We start from the raw sequence: 24,467 nt of genomic DNA on the forward strand, positions 1-24,467 counted from the left end.
TAAATTTCATTGACTTGCATCTTGCATGCTCCTACATGCCATCTACTACTGCTCTCCCAAGTTCCTCCTTCCAGCTCCACTCTGGGTCCCCTCATCTGACTTAGACCCTTTTCTCTCCACACAAATTGCTCTCATCAAAGTCTCCAATTGCAATTTTCTGGCTAAATCTCAGGCCTAATCCGCCTTGGTACTTCTGTTGCATTTGACAATGTTCATCATGCCCTCCTTGAAATGTTTTCCTCACTTGGCTTTCATGACTCCATCCACTTCAGTTTCTTCTCCTATTTCTGAGGCACAAGTTTCTAGATATTGCTATCTCATCAAGCCAAACAGGCAGTTGCCTACCAAAGAAGACTAGCTGGGCATGTCAGAGATCATCTATATCTTCACACAAAACACAACTAATCTGCAGCTAATGTAGAACTCTGGTAAACGGAGGTTAGAGGTATTAGAAATGTGTGGGACAGTTATCAAAATATGGGCTAAAATTTCAGTGGAGACAGGGATTCAGTAACTAGTGCTTTGTCTTAGTGGATCACCTTTACAGCAGAGTAACCAGTCAAATTAGAAAATACTAAGTATTCTATGTTCCCAGATCATAACATTCAGGGAAATCTTCTGCTGATTTTGTCTGCCATTGCTCTGCTCCAGAGTACAGCCATTATAAAATAGATAAGATCAATATCATTACTAGTGTTAGGAGTCAGAACATAACCATCCCAATTCCTCAGTCTCAGTAACAATAACCGTATTCCATTTAAATTTACTGACCCTCTTGTGGCCAATAAGACAAGATAAAAGCTGTTTTATTGGGGAAATATTCATAAACAAAAAAGGCCACCGTGCTAAGGGGGCACTGTCCTTCCCAGGGGATCTGAGCTCAGTTTCTCAGGAGATGTGATGATATGAAGGCAGAATGCCCAATTTCTAGGTGCAGAGGAAGAAAATGTCTAATTATTCTTGAGTAACCTACTGTGACCAACCTTCAGAGCAGCATTTATAGGCTCCCGAGAGACCTAACCTCCTTATCAGGATAATATTGCGGGGTGGGGGGTGATTAGGGAAAAAAAAGGATGGGGGGTGCATTCCAGAGGATACCTGTACTGAAGCTACCAGTGTAGTCAGACTGGATTTCTCTCTCCATGTCTGGGTGAAGAGCACAACGCCAGACATCACAGAATACATGCAAGAGGGTTATTCCATGCTACAGTTGCCATCTCTTAGAGAGCATCACTATTAGAAACACTGAGTTGAACATCCATTGAGTTATGTGCACGTTCACCACACTAGAGAATCTAATAAAAACGCAAGGCATTCAACACTTAGCTGAAAGTATGAGGAAGAAGAGCTGAAAAGAATCTAATTAAAAGATGTCAGTGAAAATGCAGTCCTTCTAACAAGCTATTAAACCAATGTTGTTGAGAGGAGTCGTCCTCACATTTTAGGAGACTACTTAGTGAAAATTAACAGCCTCCTCACCAAAGACTGTATTTGATACATCAGTGTAAAGATACAGTATTTATCAGGCAAGGTTAAGCTAAGGCCTTTCATGACGTGCGCAGTGACTCACCCTGCTGGATATGCGACAAGGCCGGTCCTGGGGTCGCAGGCTAATCCTCTGCCTCCCGACACAGTTATTCCTAACACTTTCTCCAAGGTCACCTAGTGCAAAAGGAAAACAGAAAGAGTCATGAGCGGCACTCACAGATGGATACATACGTGGGTGCCAATGGATTGCCTCATGCTGGCATTCCGAAACATGGTTCCCAGAGGGCAATGAAGAGAGCATCAAAAGTCACTCAGACAACATCCAGTGGAAGAGTACTGCCACTTTTAGGGATCCCAAGGGAGACCTGTAGCTAGTGTAAATGGATTTGCAAATGCAAGCATCCCTTCCCACTCTGTAAAGTTGTTGTTTGCAATATCTGCTTTTTCCAGCCAAGGAGATTGGCTTTGGAAAGGAAAGAAACAGAACAGGAAACAGCCGCTTGAAGGCTTTATGAACCCACCAAGACTTTGTCCTTTTGCAGAACCTCCTCTTTGAGGTTCTGAAGCATTCAGAGAGCTTTCCCTTACCGCCCTTCCCCACCCGCCCGCTCCTCTAATCATTTCCACATGCCTCTGTACTGCTGGGCTCCCACTGGGACTAAAACAAACGCTGGCAAAGAGTCTCCAGCCTGGTGGTGCAGGCTCAAGAAGTTCCTGAGTAGGCATTCAAACTCTGGGATTCACTGAGGTTCTCCTTTCACCTGAGGCTCAAGGCAACTTGTCCAAGGCCATAAGGGGATCATGCGGAACAGAACCCAAGATCCAACTAGCTCTCACTCCTGCGTTCTAACCATCAGACAAGTATTTCTCAACTTTCTCAGGGTGGCGACCCCTTATTTGAAGTCAGAAGTTCATATGACCTTCCCTTACATTTCTTACTCTTTTATAGAGGATGTATCCATTATAATAATGATAATCCTATATAAAATATAACTTCTTTGACTTCAACTACTACATTTGACATCACAAACTATGAAGGTTTTGACCACCCCAGAGTTAATCTGGAAATTTGATTTTTTTTGCTTTAGAATTGTAATAAAGTTTTCAATACCTCGCGACCCCCCCCACCCTCCCAACTGCCTTTGGTAACACCACCACCACCCCCCCCAGTGGGTCGTGACCCTTCAGTTGAGAAAGATAGCATATTAGATCTTAAAACTGGTTTCCTTTTTAGAAATCTTTTTAAAAATGAATTTCATGCTTGTGAGGACAAAGTGACACAATGCTGAAGGCTGGGCCTTCTCAGTCAAGGGCCAGAGAGGACTTGAGAAAACCCTTCAGCTAAACTTAAGTCTGCTGTCCTCTCTGGTGTTCTCCTGACTGAAGCACAAAATTGTTCTCTTTCATTTACAGTTCATGCAATCTGGTTTTATTTATTGCATGTTATATGCATGTGTTTTCCCCAGCATCGCCATCCCTGCCAATTCTTGATTTTGTTGGGTCATGTTGTCTTCTGGTTTTGATTAACATAGTTTGAGTATATTTTGATATTTTGTTAAATATCCAGAAGCCTTCAGGCATGGGCGCCACGTAAGAAGTTATTATTGCAATGAATACTATGATCATCAATAGCTTCCCAGGAGATCAATGTCTTGTGCTCATCCAGACAACAGGATGCACAATAGACAGAGGTAGGGCAAGTTTTCCAGTGCCAATGTGCCCAACACAGAACTGAAGGAATCACCTATATGGTGGAGAAGTGTGGTCTCTTTATCCTTGAGTTCTCTGCTCAGGTTCCTAGAGAGGGTGCCAATAGCAACGGTGGATTTTGTGATATAGCTACAGCTTCCACAAGGAACTGGACTGAGACCCCACCACCTCGTTTCACACAAGCCACCAAAAGGCAGCAGTTCCATAACTCATGGCTTTCTCTGTATTCAAGCTGGTGACCTAGAGATGGAAGATTTCATATCCCAATCCCCACAGCCATTCTATCCTCATTCTTGCAAAATGAATCTCTCTTTGGAAATGTGGCTTTTACAAAACTGTAACTAAATATGGTTATTAAATAAGAGCACACTATTAAAAATGCATCTATAAATCCACTAGCAAAGCAAGAAGACAGCTTTGCTCCAATTCCATTTTCCTTTAAAAAAAAAACAATGTACTTGTGCTTTGTTCAGGTTTGTTACAGTGGCTTCAAAATACACAGCAAAATGCTTTTAAAATTCTGACTGGAAATTAATTACACACACACACACACACCCCTCCAGCACTGAAGTGCAGATCCCCAGCTCTCTGCCCCTCCAACTAACAGAGGTTCAGATCCCTAAGTAGATTGTTCTCAGCCCCAGAGATGGTAGATGGAAAGCAATTTACATCTCTCGCAAGTGATCCCCATCTGGCCAAGACTTCAGCCTTGTCTCATTATGAAAATTACCCATTGCTGATAATGGGCATCAACTGAGCAATTGCCACTTAGCGCCAGGTGCAGCCCAGACTGCTTTTAATCACGGTTTCCAAAAAGGCAGCGTATACACTATTTGTCCAAAGCCAAATAGTACCTGCGACAGACACACATGGTCAGCGATGGGTAATTTTCCCAGTGTAGACAAAGTTTCTGAGCAATACGTTGATAGGCCTTCAAGGAACTACATTCAGCTTCACAGGCTGGGGAGCATGGAGTTGGAAGACTCTTCCCACTCCCAGCTTTTAAGGAAAAAATGAACCAGAGAGAGTGTTACTTAAAATCTGTTCAGTCACCGTGAGCTCTCACTCTGCCCTACACCTCCCCCCAACCCCCACTCCCACACAGCCCTGTAGCATCACACTGCTCTTCCTCGGGTCTTCCTCTCCCATGTGGAGTGTTGCAGACACCCCAGGCAGCTGTGTAACATATGGCAGGCTTGAAAATGCTTGCAGGCAACAAACACCCCCTTTATCCGGCCGCTTGTAGCGGGATTCAGACCCAAAGGGGATGCCCAGTCCACATGTTCCCGCAAAATTATTTTCCTGATGAAAAGCATCTTCTCCCCTCCAGCTAATCACACACCCAACTCTATTTCTTCCTTTATAAAGGCAGAACTGTTGCTGAGGGTGTGATAGTTGGTCTTTTTACCATTGTATTTAGACCTAGGGCTACAAGAGGAGCATCCCGTGAAGCAGGAGCCCAATTTTCAAAGCTCCACAATTAACTGATTTTTAAAAATTGACTCCTCCCACCTCACCTCTCATCTCAGATCCAAAGCCTTTGCATATAGGAAGCCTGTTGCCATGATTATGATTTGCAAGGCAAGAATTCATGAACTCATTTAACAAGCAGAATCTTAGAGATGCTACACAGCCATAACCTTTCCTTTTTCAGCTTCACTTATTGCAACACTCCACTATCCCCCAGACAAAAGGAAGACTGTAATCACCTGTCTCCAAGTCCCAATCAGACCTGAATAGTGTGGGAGCGAGGTGAACCTAAGATAGAAGAGTGGGGGTAAGGGTGTGGGGGGCACAGAGTTTGCATTCAGTGTTGGAAACTTGGGGTGTAGTTCTTCCATGGGTCCTTGAGTTGACTTCCCTTTTTGAACCCACACTTGTCATTTACACACATCAGTCCCCTGTTGGTACCTGGTATCAGGTAGTGGATACCTAACTGGCACCTGCAGATAATTACAAGATTGAGTTGCAAAGCTGTGCCTGAATAATCTGTGCCCTCAAACTATAGGCCCAGAGGGGAGGCTAGATTTTAGAAGTCGAGCCCTTTGCAGTCATGACATCATACTGTGGAGGGCTATTAATAATACCGGCATTTCCATCCAAGGATCGCAAAGTGCTTTACAAGTGTTATTGAATTTAGCCACATGCAACACTCTTACGGAGTTCAGGTTAGATTACACCCATGTTCCAGAGACCGAGAGATTTCCTTAAATCCAATTATTTCAAGTGTGGATGCCTAAAACTGGGTACCTAAATCCACACTTAGGCACCTAAAACAGTGGCCAGATTGTCAGATGTACAGAGCACCTCTCACTTCACTGGGGAGTTGCAGGTGCTCAGTACATCAGAAATTAGCCCACTTTTTCCAGGTGCCAAAATTTCAGGCACCCAAATTTGAAAAAGTTTGCCTCAGTGGCTTGCCCCAGGGTCACACAGCAGGCCTGGGTTCTACCAGATCTCCCATCTGCCACTCCTGTGCTTCAGGCCACACATTCATCCTTCACCTCTGCTGAATCCTCAGCCCCAGCGGCTGGTTAGCTCTCACAGCTATTCTAGCCAGCGAAGTAGTGCTGTAAAGAGGCCAGCACGGCGGCCATCTCAGTGCCGACACAGCACAGTTGCAAAGAAGTTCCACCCTAGCGGGATGTCCGGGAAAGGACGCTCCCGTTGCTGAGCTGCCGTAGCTGGCACTCTCAGAGCCCTGCAGAGAACAGCCAGAGCTTTCCCAGTTCTCCTGACCAGGGAGAACCAGCCGAACACTGCAATGCCCAGGCAGTGACCACGTGGTCTCCAGGCCCCTCTGCTGCACCAGCTCCCTGCTCAATTACTGACAAACCTCTCCGAAAGACAGGTCTAACTGGTCAGCTGCCCTGAACAGGAAGAACAATCACAAACAAGAAGTGTGATGGACAGCTCCCAGAGAGGGGTTTTACCACTGGCTCAGGGAAGCTGAGACCAGGTTGACACTACCGCGGGCAGTTGCTTTAGTGGGTCTAGTAAAGACCCACCAAATCACCAGCAGATTGCTCTCCAGTCAACCCCTATACTCTACCCCGAACCAGAAGAGTAAGGTAAATCGACAGGAGAGTTTCTCCCGTCGACCTTCCATGGTAACTCGACCTAAGGTACGTCGACTCCAGCTACATTATTCACATAGCTGGAGTTGCGTAGCGTAGGTCGACTGACCGCGGTAGTGTAGACATAGCCTGAGACACCAGCCACCGGCAGTTGTTGCTGCATTTGAGGGCTAGAACAAAATTTTAAGACCTAAGAATAACCCCAGCTGCCCGACTCTCTCCCACATGCTGTGTTGTGCCAGCCTGGAAGAGCTTGGCATGCTCCCTTTGGGCTTGTGTACACAGCAACGTTTATGGCCAGAAGTGGGAGAGGCACAAAATGTGGTCTTGCTTCTAACAGAGGGCATCAGCCGCTGTTACAGAACCAGTGCTACAGGCTCTGACTGGGACCCTACCATTATAACACGCTCCTCCACCACAGTACACACTGCTGTGTAGAACCAAAGAAGCCAATCAAGCCAATACTATGGCTGAACCTGAGACGACTGTGTCTGAGCTGGGGCTTGCAGAGATTTCCTCTCCATTGTGAGCAGGGACTTTCCCCCCTGAGAACCATATCAGTCAAGCCATGCTATTGAATCCTTACCTCCTTCCTTGCACTTCTTAGGCCACAGGATGGCAAGAGCTTTGTTAGGATCATACTGTGGTCCAACCAGTGGGAGTGTTCTACAGCATAGCTTGATGGCCACTGTTCTCAGGAAAACAGAACCCTTGCCCACACTGGTCAGGGAAACCATCTGTAACAGACACTCGTAGCATGGTTTCAACTGTAGGTTGGACAATGCCTTGATGTTGCTTCCAGACTGGATAGAAATACTACAGCAACACAACTGATGCTTGTCACATCACTCATCCCAACACACAAGCAGGGAACTGACTAGGAGTCCAAGAGCAATTTTGCCTCCCCCTTCCATCCGCCCAAACACCAAATGGAACTCTTAACTGCACTACTGTTAACCCACCAGGCTAGCCCCATTTCCAGCCTTTCAACGCCATCCACATCTTCGGAGGCCCATGGAGCTACACATTCCCCATGAGAGCAGAGCTATTCTAGTTCAGAAATAAATAGCTGGAGAATTTAAGAGGAGGGAGAGGAGCTGTGTCCAACACCTCAGTATTTGAAAACAGCTCCCAAGAGAAGAACATCGTGAAGTCAGCCACAGCTAACACACCAACAACAAATTCCTAAAGCAACATCAACCAGCAGCTTACAGGAGTCAGTAACTTAGAAAGGCCATTCCCAGTGATGACAGAGTCCATCACATACCTCAGCCATTCCGAGAGGGCAGCCCAAAGCTAAACAATGGGTAAGAATTACAACTGCTCTAAGGACTTGTCTATAGCTGGAAATTAACTGAAAGTTATTCCAGAGCAATTATTCTGCTACAAATTAGTCTGGAATAGTTATTCCATTCCAGAATAGCTATTTCAGTCAGCTTCCAAGAGTAGATAAGCCCTTAGTTAAAAGCCTAACGTGGGCCAAGAGATCTACAGTAATACAATTAATGTTTTAGTCCATTTCATTAACTAACAACGTCAGGCGAGCAAGACAAGACTACATCCTTCCCTGTCAATACATCACCTGCTCACCTAATTCACTTAGCGGTACATCAATAACGTATTGGCACAGCCACACGCCTCTATGAGAGAAGTGGACATAGAAAAGCCAGCGTTAAGAAAGCAGGTGAATGAATTTTGGAAAGACTAGAGCATCTTCACCAACAGTGCAGCCGTTGTCAATAACTAGTAGCTGTTTTGTCTGAAGAGTCAATATAGAATGAATTTTTTTTTCCCCCCTTACAAAAATCAAGGCTAGATTTCATGAAAGCCCCAGTTGACATGACTGTTCCCTCTGGATTCTGCCACTGTAGCTTTCAGCACCATTACAGTCCTGAATTTATTCGGAATGTTGCAACACAGCAATATGACATGAAGTTGTTGACATTGGGGTGTGATGACACATGTGAAGATGCATCTTGGCCATGCATGGACAATCAACAGGTGAGTACGCACAGGCAGGAGTGCGCTAGGGAGGCTACATTCAAATGGTGAGTGCCAAGCCCCAAAGCTAGCCCAGCCCTCAGACCACCAGCTTTCTCGCCAGCCCCCCAAACAGTGCACAAGTCCAAGTGTGCGTAACCATCAGGGACTGGTGCATACCACACAGCCTCTGATCTACTGTCTGAACACATGCTCTGATCTCCTGTTACTACTGCAAAACAACAAAGGATTGAGGTATTCCACTTACCTCCGCTGTGCTTCGTTTGGCACATTAAACATGGAACACTAATTACAGTGCGTTGTTCTGCTTAAGGGGTTGTCAGCATTTCCATTGTAAAGCCTTCATTTCAGGGGTTTACAGTACAGCTGTGAAATATTCTCTTTGGGCTGAAGCTTGACGTGCAAAGGTTTGGCCCCAGACCAGGTTTGTCTGTTTGCTGTTGAGGGTTTGAGGTTTCTGGTTTTGGTCTCAAAGGTTTTTTTGTTTTGTTTGTTTTGGGGGGGGATTTAAGGAGGGAGCTATTTCCAAGTTATCAGAATGCAAAACAACAAAAACCACACTGCTCCACTTGATTTCCTCCTCTCCCAGCCACCCCCTTTGTTGATGTGTTCTAACTTTAACAGCTTCATCTTAGAGCCATTTTAAACGTACTTAACTCTATAAAGCTAGAGGATCGTTTGCCTTCTCCCTGCTCTTCCCCAACTATAGTTTAACTTGTTTTTCCCTCTCAGAGTCCAGTGCTGACGAAATGTTCCGGCTTGACAGGCTGAAGACTGAAATCCCTCTACCCCAGAGGAGGCAGAACAGCAGGGCAAGCTCCCACACACCCACCTTACTAATATACCTCAGCCCTTCCAGGGTGGACCAGTCTCCACAGCCCATTCAAACCTTGGTCATCTGACATTGTTGTCATTTGTCCTGCTGGACTCTTTGTGAACACTGACCCTCTAGGAGTCGCACTGGAACCAGCAAATTTGTTTCACACAGGCCACCATGCCGACCTGTTGCAAAATTTTGAACACTTCCAACCTCTGCTCTGTTTGAGCCAGCATTCATGAGATGAAAGGCTTCTTATCCCATTTCCAAGCCACTGAGTCAGTCTCCACCTCTCTGAAACCTCTCCACCTTCTGTTTCCTTACCAAGTAGGAATAATAATTCTGTAAGGTTCAAAGCAGCCCGGATATTGACATCTTCAATCAGTGATGGCAGTTTGCAAGGTCAATTTGTTTGGTTACCAAAATAGCCACAATGCTCTTTTTGTTTTTAAAACCCCAGGGAACACAGTCCCACAGTCTAATTACATGCCTAACGCACCTTGGAACCACCATGGCAAGGGCTGCAGTGAAGTTACTTGGAGACTTGAATCATTATAACGCACAAAGCCATTATATTATAAATCCTGCAAAAAAGCAGGAGGTGGGGGTGGAGACGGGCTTCTAATGGAAGCGCTGACAGAGTCTCAGTTTAATGGCTCTGCCAGGTGCCAAGACAACGTGTGCGCGTGGGTGTGCGTTATACAGAATACATACAGGCTATAGAATGGAGAGCAGCACAGAGAGGGAGGCGGAAGGCAGGAAACGTGAACAAGCTAGCTCCCTATGGATTTTCTTTCTACATGCACCCTCCCAGTCTCTCTCCCCTGCTCTCCCCACACACCACACTAGCCGTTTCAGTCCCATTCCAGCTGTCAGGATCACATTCCTGACCCGCCAGCCCCAGCTGTCTGGGGCTACACTGCTGAATCTGCACTTTCCCTCCCCAAGAGGCATCTGGAGTAAAACAATCCCATACACAGAGTCTCCCAGCCCTCAGGGAAGGGGAGGGGGCAGGGAGAGTCTGTTCAAAGTGCCTGTGTCAGGAACCAGATAGGGCGTTCAGAACAGGTAGCAGCAAGCAGCTGCCCCCCATTGCTCTGTGAAAGAAGATACATGAGGGTCAGCTCCCTACTGGCTTCTGAAGCACGGTGTAGTAGCCATTAAATCACTGCCCACAGGTCCCAGTTTCTCTGTTTAACCCAAAGCCGAAATCTCCTTCTTTCTCCACTCCTCGCCCCCACACTAATGTCTGGGGTCTAATTTTCCTTTAAAAATAAGTGCCCTTCCTCACCCCTGCAGGCCTTATGCTCCTGAGAAGACATGGGGAGCTCCTACGGTGACCAGACAACAAATGTGAAAAATCGGGATGGGGCGGGGGAATAGGAGCCTATATAAGAAAAAGACGCAAAAATCGTGACTGTCCCTATAAAATAGGGACATCTGGTCACCCTAGGAGCTCCAGGCTCTCTTTGCTTCTCCCACTCAGCTAGAGTCCTTATCTGCCTAACTGCAGACCCAGGGCCTGAGTTGCAATAAGCTTCTGTGGGATTTGTCAGGCCCTCATGCTAGCCTCTCGAATCTCAGGACTTTCAGAGCGGAAGCTGAAAAGGCGACACTGACCAGACTAAGGGCTTATCTACACATGGTTACTCTGGAACACCTATTCCATGGGTTAAGATAAATAGGAACAAGGCTCCCTTATTCTGGAATAAGTGTGTCCACACATGGAGTTAATCAGGGATGGACAAGTCCTAAGCGGAAGGAGAGAGAGGTAGATCCCATTTAGGCAGACTACAAAGAAGACAGTTCTTAAGCTCTTGGGACCCACGGTTGTCCAGAGTCACTTAAGGTCAGGAATATTTTATTTACCCAATTTTTTTTTTAAATAAAACGTTCCCTTTATGTTATTTGTCATATGGCAGAGAAAGGGGATGGGGGCAGATCTAGGTTTCAGGCTTTTCAATTTCTGGCTGTAAAGGGTATGGTGGACACTCATCCATTCATCTGAGCTAGCCACCACAGTGCAATAGTGCTTCTCTGCCACTGATATCTGATCTATCCTTGGAGCCGGTAAAGGAGCTGATCCAGCCTTCCACCAGTCTGAAGTTTGGTAAACCATTTCCAGGAGGGCAAAGTGCAACTGAGTACTTCCAGTGTTCCCCTGACTGTCCACATTCTAGCAGCTTCTGTCCCTGGAACCACTTCTTGCTGAAAGTGGGTCAGGGCTGCTAACCACCAGTCTGCTCCAAATTCAACCACTAAGATCAGAGGTAGGCAGAGAAAGTGGTTTTGGAGTGAGAACGAAATGGAAGTAAACGGGATTCCCAAGGGCAATGTTTCAGTTACTCATAAAGGGATTTGGATTAATTCAGCAACAAAAGGGTCTGAAAGTGTAAGGGGGCATTGTTTATCACAATTAATCATCACTTCACAGGAAGGGAAGGCCCTTTCCACAGTCATTTTCCTCTGTTTCACACAAACGTTAGTCATCACAAGAAGTAAGGAAAAGAGGACACAGAAAACAGCCAGGAAGAATTTGAGCAAAGGCTGCACAAGGCCCTACCAACACAGTTCTGCAAATGCACCATCCCCCATCCCAATCCCAGTCCTGGGCCTACTCCTAAACGGAGAGGGATGATAGTTAAAAGTTCGTTATGGAGACAGACATCAACTGTAGGCCACAATGAGAAGCAACTCATTTCACTTGTGACAAGAGAGATTTTAAAACACAGGCCTCTAAAGGGGAAAAGACTATTACTCCTCATGCTACCTTAGTAAGGCAAGATTCAATGCTCAATTCCAGAAGATGACCGCCAAACTCCATGCACATGCAGACTCCCAAACGACTATGAGGACACACTGAGAAGGAGTGCTCAGAAAGCCCTCATTACTCCTGACCCAGTACACTGTCCAAAAAGTCCATTCCACACCAGTAAGAAACAAACTGCATAGGCCCAAGGAGACTGAAAGGAGCCGAGATACTTGAGAGTGAAATCAGAGAAAGAGAACAAAGTCCCAGCCCTGGAAAAAAGAGAGACAGATTGAGATTCAAAGCTATGCTTTCCCCACTGCTCCTCCTCACCTCCCCCCATTTATTTTAGACAGGAAAGGACCAGGACACTATTTGCCATGAACCAATTTTTTGGTGAGATTTAATTGACTGTTGGAAGTAATTGACTGTTGGAACTTTGTGGGCACAAGGACGAGAGAGAATGAGAACACACATGACTGCAGCCAATGGGGTGATTCTAAAAGGCGCTGTCAGCACTCATGTGGGATGACCTGCATAACTCATTGCTGGTTTCCATATTTATGAATAATGTGGGCATCCCAACTCCATGCCAATCAAACCCGCACACCTCACCACCATGTGTCCTGATCTATCACGTGTGGTATACGCAAACTCTTTTAGAGATGGATGGGTTTGTTTGGTTTTTTTTAATTTTTTTTTTTTTAAAAAGAGGAACATCTGTATCTACCCTATAAAGCCAGGTACTTTAATTGCCATGAGGCCAACTGAGCAGGTCTTGCAGAGAAGAGAGCAGCTGTAAATAATCAATTTAAGACAACTCTAGAAGAAACTTAACAGTTTTACTATTCACAAAAACCTTACAGATTTAAAGCCCGACATCTCAGGAGCTTCAAGGGACAAAGGCAAGTTCTCTGCCCCACTGGAAAGCTGAGAGCTCGTCTCCATTCATTGGTATAAGCTCCTGCCTCAAACAATTAAACTGGTCCCGGACTGACTGTCACCTGCGCTACACCTCAGCCCAGTGTGATTTGGGGGAAGGAAATGTACATCTGTATCTATATCTGGAAGGGGAGAATTAGAGGCATTTTACGTACCAGGTTAACTTACATAAAAGAGTGGCGGCAGCTTAAAGTTTCTCAGGGGTTGGGAAAGCTGGAATAAAAATACCAAGATCAGTGATCAGAGATCAGAGATCAGGTGAGGCAATCAAAGATGTGCGGAGAAGGCCATTTATCACATGAATTGCACCGCTTGTGGGGGGAGGGGCGTTTGTTTCCAGTTAGCACTGAATCCTGCCATAAAGATAGTGTGCACAATTATTAGTTACTATTTGTATTTCAGTAGCACTTAGATGTTCCCTAGATTTGTATTTCAGTAGCACCTAGATGGTCATAGTGTGAGGCACCAACACACACAAGTAGTAAGGAACAGTCCTTGACTTGAAGAGCTTGAAATTAAAGTAGACAAGAAAAAGAGAGGACAGGAGGGGAAACAGAAATATAAGAAGAGCTGCAGTGACTTGCCCAAGGTCACCCCGCAGACCAGTGGCAGAGCTGGGAATAGACCCCAAGTCTCTTGAGTCCCAGTATGGTGCTCCATCCATTGGGCCAAGCTGCACATCTCCAGCACTTAGAATCACAGAAATGTAGGGCTGGAAGAGACCTTTAGAGGTCATCTAGTCCAGTCCCCTGCACTGAGATAGGACCAAGTAAACCTACACCACCCCTGACTGGATGTTTGTCCAACCTGTTCTTAAAAACCTCCAGTGACAGGGATTCCACAACCTCCTTAGGAAGCCTGTTCCAGAGCTTAACTACCCTTATAGTTAGAAAGTTCCTAATGTTTAATCTAAATCTCCCTTGCTGCAGATTAAGCTCATTACTTCTTGCCTTACCTTCAGCGGACATGGAGAATAATTGATCACCATCCTCTTTATAACAGCCCTCAATATATTTGAAGACTGTTACCAGGTCCCCCTTCAGGCTTCTTTTCTCAAGGCTAAACAAACCCAGTTTTGTTTTGTTTTTTTAAACCTTTCCTTATAGGGCAGGTTTTCTAAACTTTTTATCATTTTTGTTGCTCTCCCCTGGGCTCTCTCCAGTTTGTCCACATCTTTCTTAAAGTCTGGCGCTCGGAATTGGACACAATATGCCAGCTAAGGCCTCATCAGCATTGAGTAGAGCGGGACATTTACCTCCCATGTCTTGCATACACCACTTCTTCCCTTGCCTTCAGCCAAAAAGCAGGCCCAAGACAAGTATAAGAAAAGTGCTTCCAAGCAAAAGCAAAGGAAAATAGGAGAGAGTTTAATTCCACTCACTTTTCCATACATCTTTCAGATGAGTGGTGAAGAGGCCCCAAGCACCCATGGGCCCTTCTTTTCAAATCTGTGTGCCTAAAGTTAGGCACTTAAGTCCACCCGAAGGTACTTAAACAAATGGTTTTCAAAGGTGCTGAGCTCCCACAGACTTTAAAAGGTGTTCAGCACTTTCGAAAAACCAGGCCATTTATTTAGGTACCCCAGAACGTATTTGGTTTGAAAATCTTGGTCAGTGTCCTGGACAAATACCACCACCTAGTATTACATTCTGCCTCCTGGGATATTCAAGGGGACCCACCACCCTTACCAGCTTTGCCTGGATCTCTGCAATCCTCTCCTTCATTCTCTGCCCTTTACCCTGCAGAATAAGCTCCTTACAGAGGAGGCCTTATAATCAAGTGCCCTTTGTATGTCCAAGAATTAAAGAGCTCTTCCCGTCTTCAGTGCTCAGTGTGCATGTTAATCGAAAGAGCTCTCTGCTGTCAGCTGGAAGGAGATTGTGTGCGACAGGAAAAGCATTACCTAGAGATACAGAAAATGTCTTTAAAAGAATGGAGCAAGCACTGTCTTCCATTGGTCCCTCACCACCATCCCCAGTAGTGCTTTCCAAATTCTTCACCTGCAGCACAATGCCCAGATTGTTCCAGCCTGAGGATTCCCCTGCCAGGCATAGAAAATTCCACAAAATCTCTACGTGCCAAACCAGGGACATAGAGTATGTGATATTCTGTTCTTTCAAAAACTGCACAGCTCTAACAGGCAGGCCCTGACCCACTGTCCATTGAAGTCAATAGATATCATTTCATTGACTTCAATGGGGTTTGGATCAGACCCTAAGAACAAGTGAGAAATCAATTTTTTTTTAAAACCCAGGATCAGATGGTTTAGGTTTTGTTTCATTGCCCCATCTAAAAAATACGTTCATTCTTCCAGGCATGCTGGACACTATAATTTTCAAGCCCAGGGAAGAACACAGCTGGAAGCTTAGCAGGTACACGGGCACAGCTGCTGAATTGAGAATCTCTGCTTCATAGACTATTCTGTTTATGATCTAAGCAAAAGGCAGCCATTACTCACAGAGCAGCGATCTGGAACTCTTGACTTGGTTTGGATCTTCCTAACAGTCTAAATTTTTGCCGGGCAAATGAATCCATCATCTCAAAATAGTTCCTTACAAATCAGCAGAAATAAATCATCTGTTCAGATGCTCACAGATATGCAAATATGAATAGAGAATACACAACAAAGGGAGACAAAATTAGAGAGAGATAACCACAAGTCAATCCTGAACGATCATTCTCAACTTGCTGAATAGCTTGTTTATTCCACTTCACCCCACATGCTTTGCATTAGATTACTTCCTCCTACGACTTCTTGCAAATGTGTTTTAGTTTGTTCTCTTTAATGAAAATGAGTAAGTAAATGACAGGCACAATAGTTCAAGCAAGCCAGTTTATATGAGGACTTAAAAGGGGACCTACAAAAGGAAAAAAATGCACTAGTCCCCATCTCACTGATGTATTATGGTAGCCTGGAAAAGGTTCCCTCTTCACTCCACTCGTTTGCTTTGTGTAGTATTTTTAACACCATAAACACAGGGCTTGTCTACCCAGGAATCCAGGCTATGGATGACTTGACAAACAGTAGGATCATGAAGTACAAATACCAAGGAAGTGAAACCTGATCAAGAGGAAGTGATTTTTATTCAATTTTTTTAAAACTTGTTTGTGTTTAACATCCAATTCCTGATATTTCTAAGGGTAGGAAAAACCCCATTATTTTGAGGCCTTCTTATACATCGGAAAAAATTAAAGATGGGCATGTGCCCAATTTCCATCTCTCCTTGACAGATCACTATTTTTGCTTTAAGTTTTTAGTTCTCAGTAAAATTATTCTGCTGAGAAGGTAGAAAGAGGCAGATTCAGGAGATGCAATCCTAAAAGCATCTTACATTCCTGAAGCAGGATTTGCTTATAAATATTTTAGATACACCTTTCCATAGTGACACTTATTTGTCAGGGAGTCTGGGTTTCCAAAAGGTATGCTCTGGTCAATATACATATTGGTAAATACCTTTCCTACTCATCACAGGGCCATTTTGCCTGTTTAAAATAAGGACCATTAGAACTAGCAAAAATATTCAAAGAACACATTGTAAATCTGGGTTGTGACATCTAAGAATGTCTGTAGTTAAAACATCTCAATCTTTTTGAAGCTGCACCTATCCATTGCTCTGGTGATCATATTTATGCTGTATTTCACAATTTCTAGAATCACGTTGAATATAGAAACCTAGACAGAGGATCTCTATACATCACTGTACCTTAATGCTTAGACCAAGGGTGGGCAAACTTTTTGGCCTGAGGGCCACATCAGGGTTCCAAAACTGTATGGAGGGCCAGGTAGGGAAGGCAGTGCCTCCCGAAACAGCCTGGCCCCTGGCCCCTATCCGCCCCTTCCCACTTCCTGCCCCTTGACCTCCTGGGACCGCCACCCTCCCCCAGGACTCCCCCCATCCAACGACCCCCGCTCCCTGCCCCCTGACTGCCCCAACCCCTATCCACACCCCCGCTCCCTGAGTCCCTCCTGGGACTCCCACACATATCCAACCCCCCGTTCCCCATCCCCTGACTCCCCCCCCCCGGAACCTCTTCCCCATCCAACTGCCCCCTGCTCCCAGTCCCCTGACTGCCCCCCAGGACTCCCTGCGCCTTATCCAACCCCCTCACTCCTTGCCCCCTTAACATGCCGCTCAGAGCACCAGGACTGGCAACCGCGCCACCAGGCCAGAGCCAGTCACGCCGCTGCACAGTCTAGAGCACCGGGGCAGGCTGGTGGCTCTCGCAGCCATGCTGCCCGGCAGGAGCTCACTGCCCCGCCGCCCAGAGCGTTGGCAGCACAGCAAGCTGAGGCTGCGGGGAAGGGGGGACAGCAGGGGAGGGACTGGGGGCTAGCCTCCCCGACCGAGAGCTCAAGGGCCGGGCAGGAGGGTCTGGCGGGCCGGATGTGGCCCGCGGCCCACAGTTTGCCCACCTCTGGCCAAGACAATAGTAAATGGTGGGATACTGGTTTTATGCTTACTGGTTCATGAACAAGGAGAGGGTGCAAAGGTAGCTCCTCCATAAATTCTGTAGCTCAGCTGGTTATCCAGGGAACAGCTATAGTATTAAATATGGCTTATTATTTGTCAGAATAAATCAAAGAAGTGCAAAGTATATATTGCATTTATTGCAAGTGTTGCAGCAGGATAGGAAGAAGCAAAATACAAACACTTCACTCGACTGAACTTTGGAAAGACTCAATAGCAAGTTAGTCAAAGGTGGACAAGTTTTTGCACCTTGAGGCTTAGGAAAGCATGTAAAACTAGGGCTGCTCTTCGCACATTAACTGTCTCTGTGCTGCTAGCTCTGTGGAGGCCATTTCCGGTGTTTCCTTTGGCAGCAAGATACTTATCTTTGAACTTCGCTCTGTTACACGCGGTACAAGAGACCACAGGAGCATATGACAGCAAGCTTAGCTGGTATCCTCTAGGGTGGCTGCCACGTGGAAGGTTATGTAGGCGGACATTTCTACTGCATTGTTTAGCATGACACACTAGGTGACACTAGAAGCCCTAGGAGTAGGGTGACCAGACAGCAAATGTGAAAAATCGGGATAGGGGATGGGAGAGTAATAGGAGTCTACATAAGAAAAAGACTCAAAAATCGGGACTGTCCCTATAAAGTCAGGACATCTGGTCACCCTACCTAGGAGGCCAGCCACCCCAATTTTAGAGATCACCTCAGTTGTGTCATGCGTATTCCACAACCCCCCCACATTCTCTGTGGGACAGTTAGGGACTTGAGTCTCCCACATCTCAGGTGTGCACCCTAACCACTGAGCTATTTATATGTGACCATACCCTAAGGGGTGGTCTAGCAATTCATCTGGTTGCAGGGGGGAAAATACCGCAGGCTACTGTGAGGAGGAATTCAAAAAGAATTCAGCTGCAAGGTTAGAATTAGAGAGCCCCAGGATAGCCATGCAAAGCACAGATCGCAGGTTGTGGGATACAAAACTCTACAGCAAACCTCATGGGATTCCTGACAAAGTCCCCTCCCCCTTAGGGGAAAATGGGTTTGTGCAACCTTCACACTTTTCCACAGGGAATAGAAGCTCTGGCCCCAGAGAGCCTACCCTTTACACACGACTCTCTGGGGCTCAGCCTGGTATTCCAAAGAACTGTGTTGCCATTAGCAACACTTCCCACTCCCACCCCCACCCCAAGACAGCAAGCGGAGTTGACTCCAAAGGACTTCCTACACCTGGCAAGGGAAGCCTACTATATTGGTGCTACCCCCTTTCTTACTCCCCCATCCCAAACACACCGAGCTGGGGGCTTTTCCACTCCTCCATGCATCCCAGTGAAAGGAAGCAAAGGAGCCAGAACTATTTATACCAACAATTTTATTGCAACGGTTCTATAGTATATAAAAAAGGCTCCATGGTTTATTTCCAGCCAGAAGTAACCCAATGCTGGTGTACATATGTTTCGACCACAGTGACTGGAAAGAGCGTCCCATAAAGGCTGTTACTCTGCAATTCCACTACGACTGGTGTGATTATTATCCTTGCAGAAACACAAGCTGTGTTAGGAAAAAAAAAAAAACACGTCCAAGGCTCTATCTACACTTAAATCTCTGCAGCACTTCAATGTAGACACTCACTACAGTGACAGAAGGGGTTCTCCCATCAGTGGAGTTAATCCACATCCTCAAGAAGCAGTAGCTAGGTCAACAGAAGAATTCTTCTGTCAGCCTAGCACTGTCTACGCCGGGGGCTAGGACACCTTGACTACATCGTTATGGGGTGTGGATTTTTCACACCCTGAGAAACGTAGCTGGGTCAACCTAACCTGGACCAAGAAGCTAAATAAGTCACTTGCCTAAATACCACTGACAGATTTCTACTCCAGCCCCAATGGTTTCACAATATGGTAGTTAACAGTCAGTTCTTGTCATTTGTACCAAAGTTCTGATTGCCAAGAGATCAAGCAGGGAGGGCCAGGTTGCATGACCACAGAGGGGCAGATCTGCAGTGCATCATGTTTGCAGTAACCCTAAACCCTTAAAACCCAGGCAAACTGAAATGAGGCGCTTTACACCGCTAATTACGGGCCAAATCCTGATTCTACTGAAGTCAATGACAAAACTACCATTATATCAGTGGAACCAGGATTCAGCTCAACAGCTATAAACTTCCACTAATAGGAGAAGTAAAACCTTGGGGCTTTTCAAAAGCACTCCGGATAAGCCTAAATTTGCTCCCATTTATGTTACTGGAAAAGCTCCCACTAACTCCATCAGGTGCAGCTGAGGGAGGAGCCAGTTACAGACATCTAGTTCTAACCCAGTTCCATGGTGGCACAGCATACTTAAGGGCAACCGTCTGCCAGCCAGGGATTGCTGGAGCGAAGTAGCCATGAATGGCATCATTATGCAGATCATCCCAAAGGAAGCCAACAAAGCCCTTTTACCGCATCATCGTGTACTCTGCATATTAAATGTATTTCAGAAGAGTTTTGGAAAGTAGTTACAGATTTTATTGGTACTGCTTTACACATCCTTCTCCCTAAAGAGCCAGTTTACATGAGTCAAACAGTACAGGACTCCAAAAAGGAGGAAAGTTACCTTCTGCTTTTGAAGGGCAAGAGAGGTGATTAGCAAAGTTCAAATAGCCAAGTCCAGATTAGCAAGCCAGTGGGTAGTTTTGGGAGTGGCTTGATTCAAGTCTAAGATGCCACTTGCAAATGATTGAAGCAGGCCTGGCTTTGCAATGTGGTCCATAGTACACGACTGGTGTCCACAGTCACACTGTGCATTGTCGCTCATCTTCCAAAGGCATACGAGATGACAGCATCTGCCATGCACTGTTCTAAAATGGTTCAATGGGGACCATTATTTCCAGGGTAGACTGAAGCGTGGAAGTGCTTTTCTGGGGTTGGCAGTCAGGTGTTTGTGGGACATTAACATTATCCCAGAATTCTTTCCAGTGTGCCTCAGGATGGAATGAGGACACTGTAGCCTGATCCCAAAAAGGCTTGTGAGATTTCAGACATGTCTTCGGAAGGTGCCAGCAGTTCTCAGTTCAAGCTAGCCACGGTTGGACTGTGCTCATGACCTGCATGTCTCTCTCTCCAGATTCTGGATGAGGGGTATATGTGCCAGAGTGAGCACCAGTTGACCAGGTGTTGATTTTACCATTCCAGGTCTGATTCTCATCATGGCACTAGGCCACACATCCAGAGATTGGCACGTGAGCTGCCCACCCAGACCAGTGCACAATAATCAGCAGCCATGCGTAGCAGTGCTAGAGTTGCTGTTGGCTGTAGCTCACGAAAGCTCACGCTCAAATAAATTGGTTAGTCTCTAAGGTGCCACAAGCCCTCCTGTTCTTTTTGCCAATACAGACTAACACGGCTGCTCCTCTGAAACCTGATCAAAGTGTGTGCACACCTGCACTCCACGTAGTGCCTGCAGGTTTTCGGGCAAGGTTAGATCTTGCTTTTAACCTTTTGTGCCTGTTTTCTCCAGATGGGTTTAAAGCCAAGCTTCTGTACAAGGTTACAGGTAAGCACTTCACATAGGGCATGTTTCGGACCCTTTGCCCACAAAGGTGACAAAGTGGTTACTTGGCAACCTGGTTGTCTAGGCGACAGGCTATTACCAAGGTTCTGGAGGCGCTGGGGAGGAGCTTTCAATATTGAAAGCATTCCACCATTGAAGCTGGAAGGAAGAAAGGCGAGTTGCAACAAATACGTTTTGGTAATCTCTAAAAATTACCTTAAAATAATCTTTTCTATACCATGTTACAATCATAAGGTCAGGGACCTCAGACTTCCCAGGGCTAGAAACAAGGACTGCATATCCCACCGGAAAGCAGCGCACCTCCCCTATCCAGGAGTATGAATCTCCCATCTCTACCCTTGCAAGATATCCGTGTGGTTTGGTTTTGTTTTTTAAAATGGTGGCTGTTCCAAGCTGCTCATGGATTGTTAGCAACAGTCCCACGCAAGATAGATCAGTGGGCAGAGTACAGGTGAAGCAGTCAAGATGACATGAAGATGAAGAATTACATGGACATGTGCATGATATATATATATATATATCATGCACGCACACACACACACACACACACAGTGGATTAAATGAGCTATCATCATGTACAGGACCTGATTGTGCAAACACTTATGCATGTTCTTAACTTTATGTCCATCAGCTTGAACAGGACTATTCACATACATAAAGTTAAGCACATGTGTATATGTTTGCAGGACTGGGGCCATAGTTTGCATCTCGGTTATTTTTTTTTTTTAACTGGGATCAGAATCAAATTAAGTTTGTAAATATTACATACATGCAACAATATTATAAGCCACTCTGCAAGTTAGTGAAAGTACGAGAGAGCGCACGTGTGTCTATTTTAAAAATACGAGAGAGAGAGAGAGAGAGAGAGAGAGAACGAGAATGAACAGCCAAGAGAGAACACCTACTTCCTCTGAGTTTATATATAAAATACATTTTTTTCTGGTCCCATCATCCACCCAAGGCAACATCATCCACCAAGCAACACTGTTTAAATATCCTTTACAATCCAGGATCCTGCTTGGCAGCTGTTTACAGCTCTTTCCTTTCTGGGGAACTGGGTAGAGGTATCTAAATTAAATCACCCTGGAGAGCAGCGTGTGGGACAGAACCCAGGCAGGCAGACAGACCTGGAGACCTAGAAATAAATCCCCTCTTCCAGACAAGGGACTGCATCATAATAAGCATTCTTTCTGCTTCTAAGAGGCAGAGCGCTCATTCTGAGAGTGGCACCCTCCTGGTTTCAGGAAAATCCATGCTCCCCAGCAAGGAGAATCATCCACTTGGACATTTTATAATGGATTTGCCTCGTAGCTCTTCCTTCTGCCCTAACTGCTTCTGAGGCTTAGGCTGATCGCTGATGATTTACAGTTCTGCTGTCTCCCCAGCATGAGAGCTCCCAGGCACAAATAACCCCAAATGCTAAATGCTACACAGATAACAGGCTCCAGGCCCACAGCTCCTCTCCGTGCAGCCTGGGCCAGCCATATCAGCTCTGTTCTGCCTGGAGAATTACAGCACTGTTTATACTGCCTTAGCCTCTGAGAGGGTGGTTGGTGAAGGAGTGTCGGGCCGCTCCTCCCAGTAAGATGGGAGCCTGGGTGTCAGAACAAGCCAGGCACAAAGGGGGGAAAAAAACAAAACAAAACAACACTCTCCCATGATTGCCATCAGACCTTTAGGGCGTAAGTGAGGCATGAACTGCGGAGTTTCCCTGGTTCCTTTAAGTCTTCTGGAAACAGTAACATAAGCAAAGCCACAAGTCTCCTTGCAGTGAGCAACCCTTCTCTTCCCATTGAGATGCCCCAGAATTCTCTATGGTCAAGTAATATCCCTGCAACCCCACATTCCCTCAGGAGTACCCCACACCTGCCCCAATAGCAAATTCCCCAGATCTTCCTTTAATATTTTACTTGACTGCGGGGGAAACTCAGCTGTCAAGTCAGGACAGCAGAGACAGTGGGTGGGTGGGAAGTGTTTTTGCTGCAACTTTAGCCTTTGTTACCAAGAGCATCACAGGTATTTTAGATAAGCTATTACCAGCAGGAGAGTGGGGTGGGGGGAGAAAAAACCTTTTGTAGTGGTAAACACCCATTTTTTCATGCTTTGTGTGTATAAAAAGGTCTTCTATACTTTCCACAGTATGCATCCGATGAAGTGAGCTGTAGCTCACGAAAGCTTATGCTCAAATAAATTGGTTAGTCTCTAAGGTGCCACAAGTACTCCTTTTCTTTTTGCGAATACAGACTAACACGGCTGTTACTCTGAAACCTTTAATAACATTGTCTATCATGACACAGAGCTCACCTCGGCTCTCATTCCACACTGCTCAGTACAGAGCCTGGGTCAACAGAATTAAAAAATATTGTGTATATAATATATAAAGTGTATATAATCTATTTTAATACATGAAAATATATTTTGTATTGTATATACTCAAATACACGCACTGACGTGTGTTCATGGAGGATAGGTCCATCAATGGCTAGTAGCCAGGATGGGCAGGGTTGGTGTCCCTAGCCTCTGTTTGCCAGAAGCTGGGAATGGACGACAGGGGATGGATTACTTGATGATTATCTGTTCTGTTCATTCCCTTTGGGGCACCTGGAATTGGCCACTGTTGGAAGACAGAACACTGGGCTGGATGGACCTTTGGTCTGAGCCAGTATGACCCTTCTTGTGTTCTCATGACGCTCGCTCTCTCTCACAAGTGGCCTTCAGCTAGGCCAGCCACTCTCAGGAAGAACACCCCCGCCCACAACACACAAACCACCACCCAAACCTGGAGAGTAGGGAAGAGAAAGGGGGAGTAGGGGCACATTAATGGGCTTGTTTACACTAACATTTTTTACCTGGAATTAATTGATAGCTAAGGTGAACCACAAGCTTGTGTCTGGGGAGTGTCCAGACTAGACTGCACAAACTTGTTAACCACCACAGGTTAATTGGCAATCACTTCACAATACACCAGCCCCGTGTGCATGTATCCCCCAGCCCGTGCAGCTCAGCATTGTGGCACTGCTCCAATGTTCCACTGTGGAAAAAACCCGCACATTTGGGCTACATTCAGTGGCGTGTAGGGTGTGTGTAACTACGTGCAGCAGTCTGCGTCCACACTGCAGTGTGTAGCTACCAGTTCCAGTGAAAGGCTCTGGCAGAGGCAACTTGGCAGCAGTGAAAGGTCCAGCCTCCCACCCTGCCAGAGCCTTCCCACTGCTGAAGCCTTTCCCTGCATCGGGGAAGGGCTCCAGCAGCTGGGAGCTGGCAGAGCCTTTGCTCACTGCCTCCCCCTGCCAGAGCCTTTGCCCGCTGCCTGAGTCTTTTCCAGGGAAAGGCTCCAGCCGCTGGACACTACTCTTTTAAAATCACAGTGTAGTCGGGGAGGCAGGGCTCGGGCGAGTAGAGAGCCTTTCAGGCGTCTCTTTACTCTACTTGCCTAAGCCGTGCCTCGCTGTCTACAGTCCTATTGATACGTGTGCTCGGGGGCTTCACAGGCTGTGCACTAGACACCCTGAAAGCAGCATGCAGCTACAGACACACCCTTAAAGTCCCGGATCCTCCCACTGAGACAACACAGCCCAGGGGCCCTTCAGATCCTCCCCATTTAGACAACACAGTCTGGTGGGGGGACAATGGTCTCCACAACAACAGATTATAATGCCACAAATCCGGGGACTTA

The 24,467-nt window shown here is 46.1% G+C and overlaps 1 protein-coding gene across 4 annotated transcripts in view; it reads right to left on the reverse strand.

Annotated features, from left to right (window-relative positions):
• MAPKBP1 (mitogen-activated protein kinase binding protein 1) overlaps positions 1–24,467 on the reverse strand; it is a 123,384-nt gene that overhangs the window by 82,963 nt on the left and 15,954 nt on the right. For all 4 annotated transcript variants that reach the window (XM_075129689.1, XM_048854332.2, XM_048854331.2 and 1 more), the window contains exon 3: positions 1,571–1,662. In XM_075129689.1, coding sequence (XP_074985790.1) covers positions 1,571–1,662 — 92 coding nt within the window. The remainder of the gene's footprint in view (positions 1–1,570; positions 1,663–24,467) is intronic.

Source organism: Caretta caretta, chromosome 6 (genome assembly GCF_965140235.1).
Source record: "Caretta caretta isolate rCarCar2 chromosome 6, rCarCar1.hap1, whole genome shotgun sequence".
Lineage (NCBI taxonomy): Eukaryota > Metazoa > Chordata > Testudines > Cheloniidae > Caretta > Caretta caretta.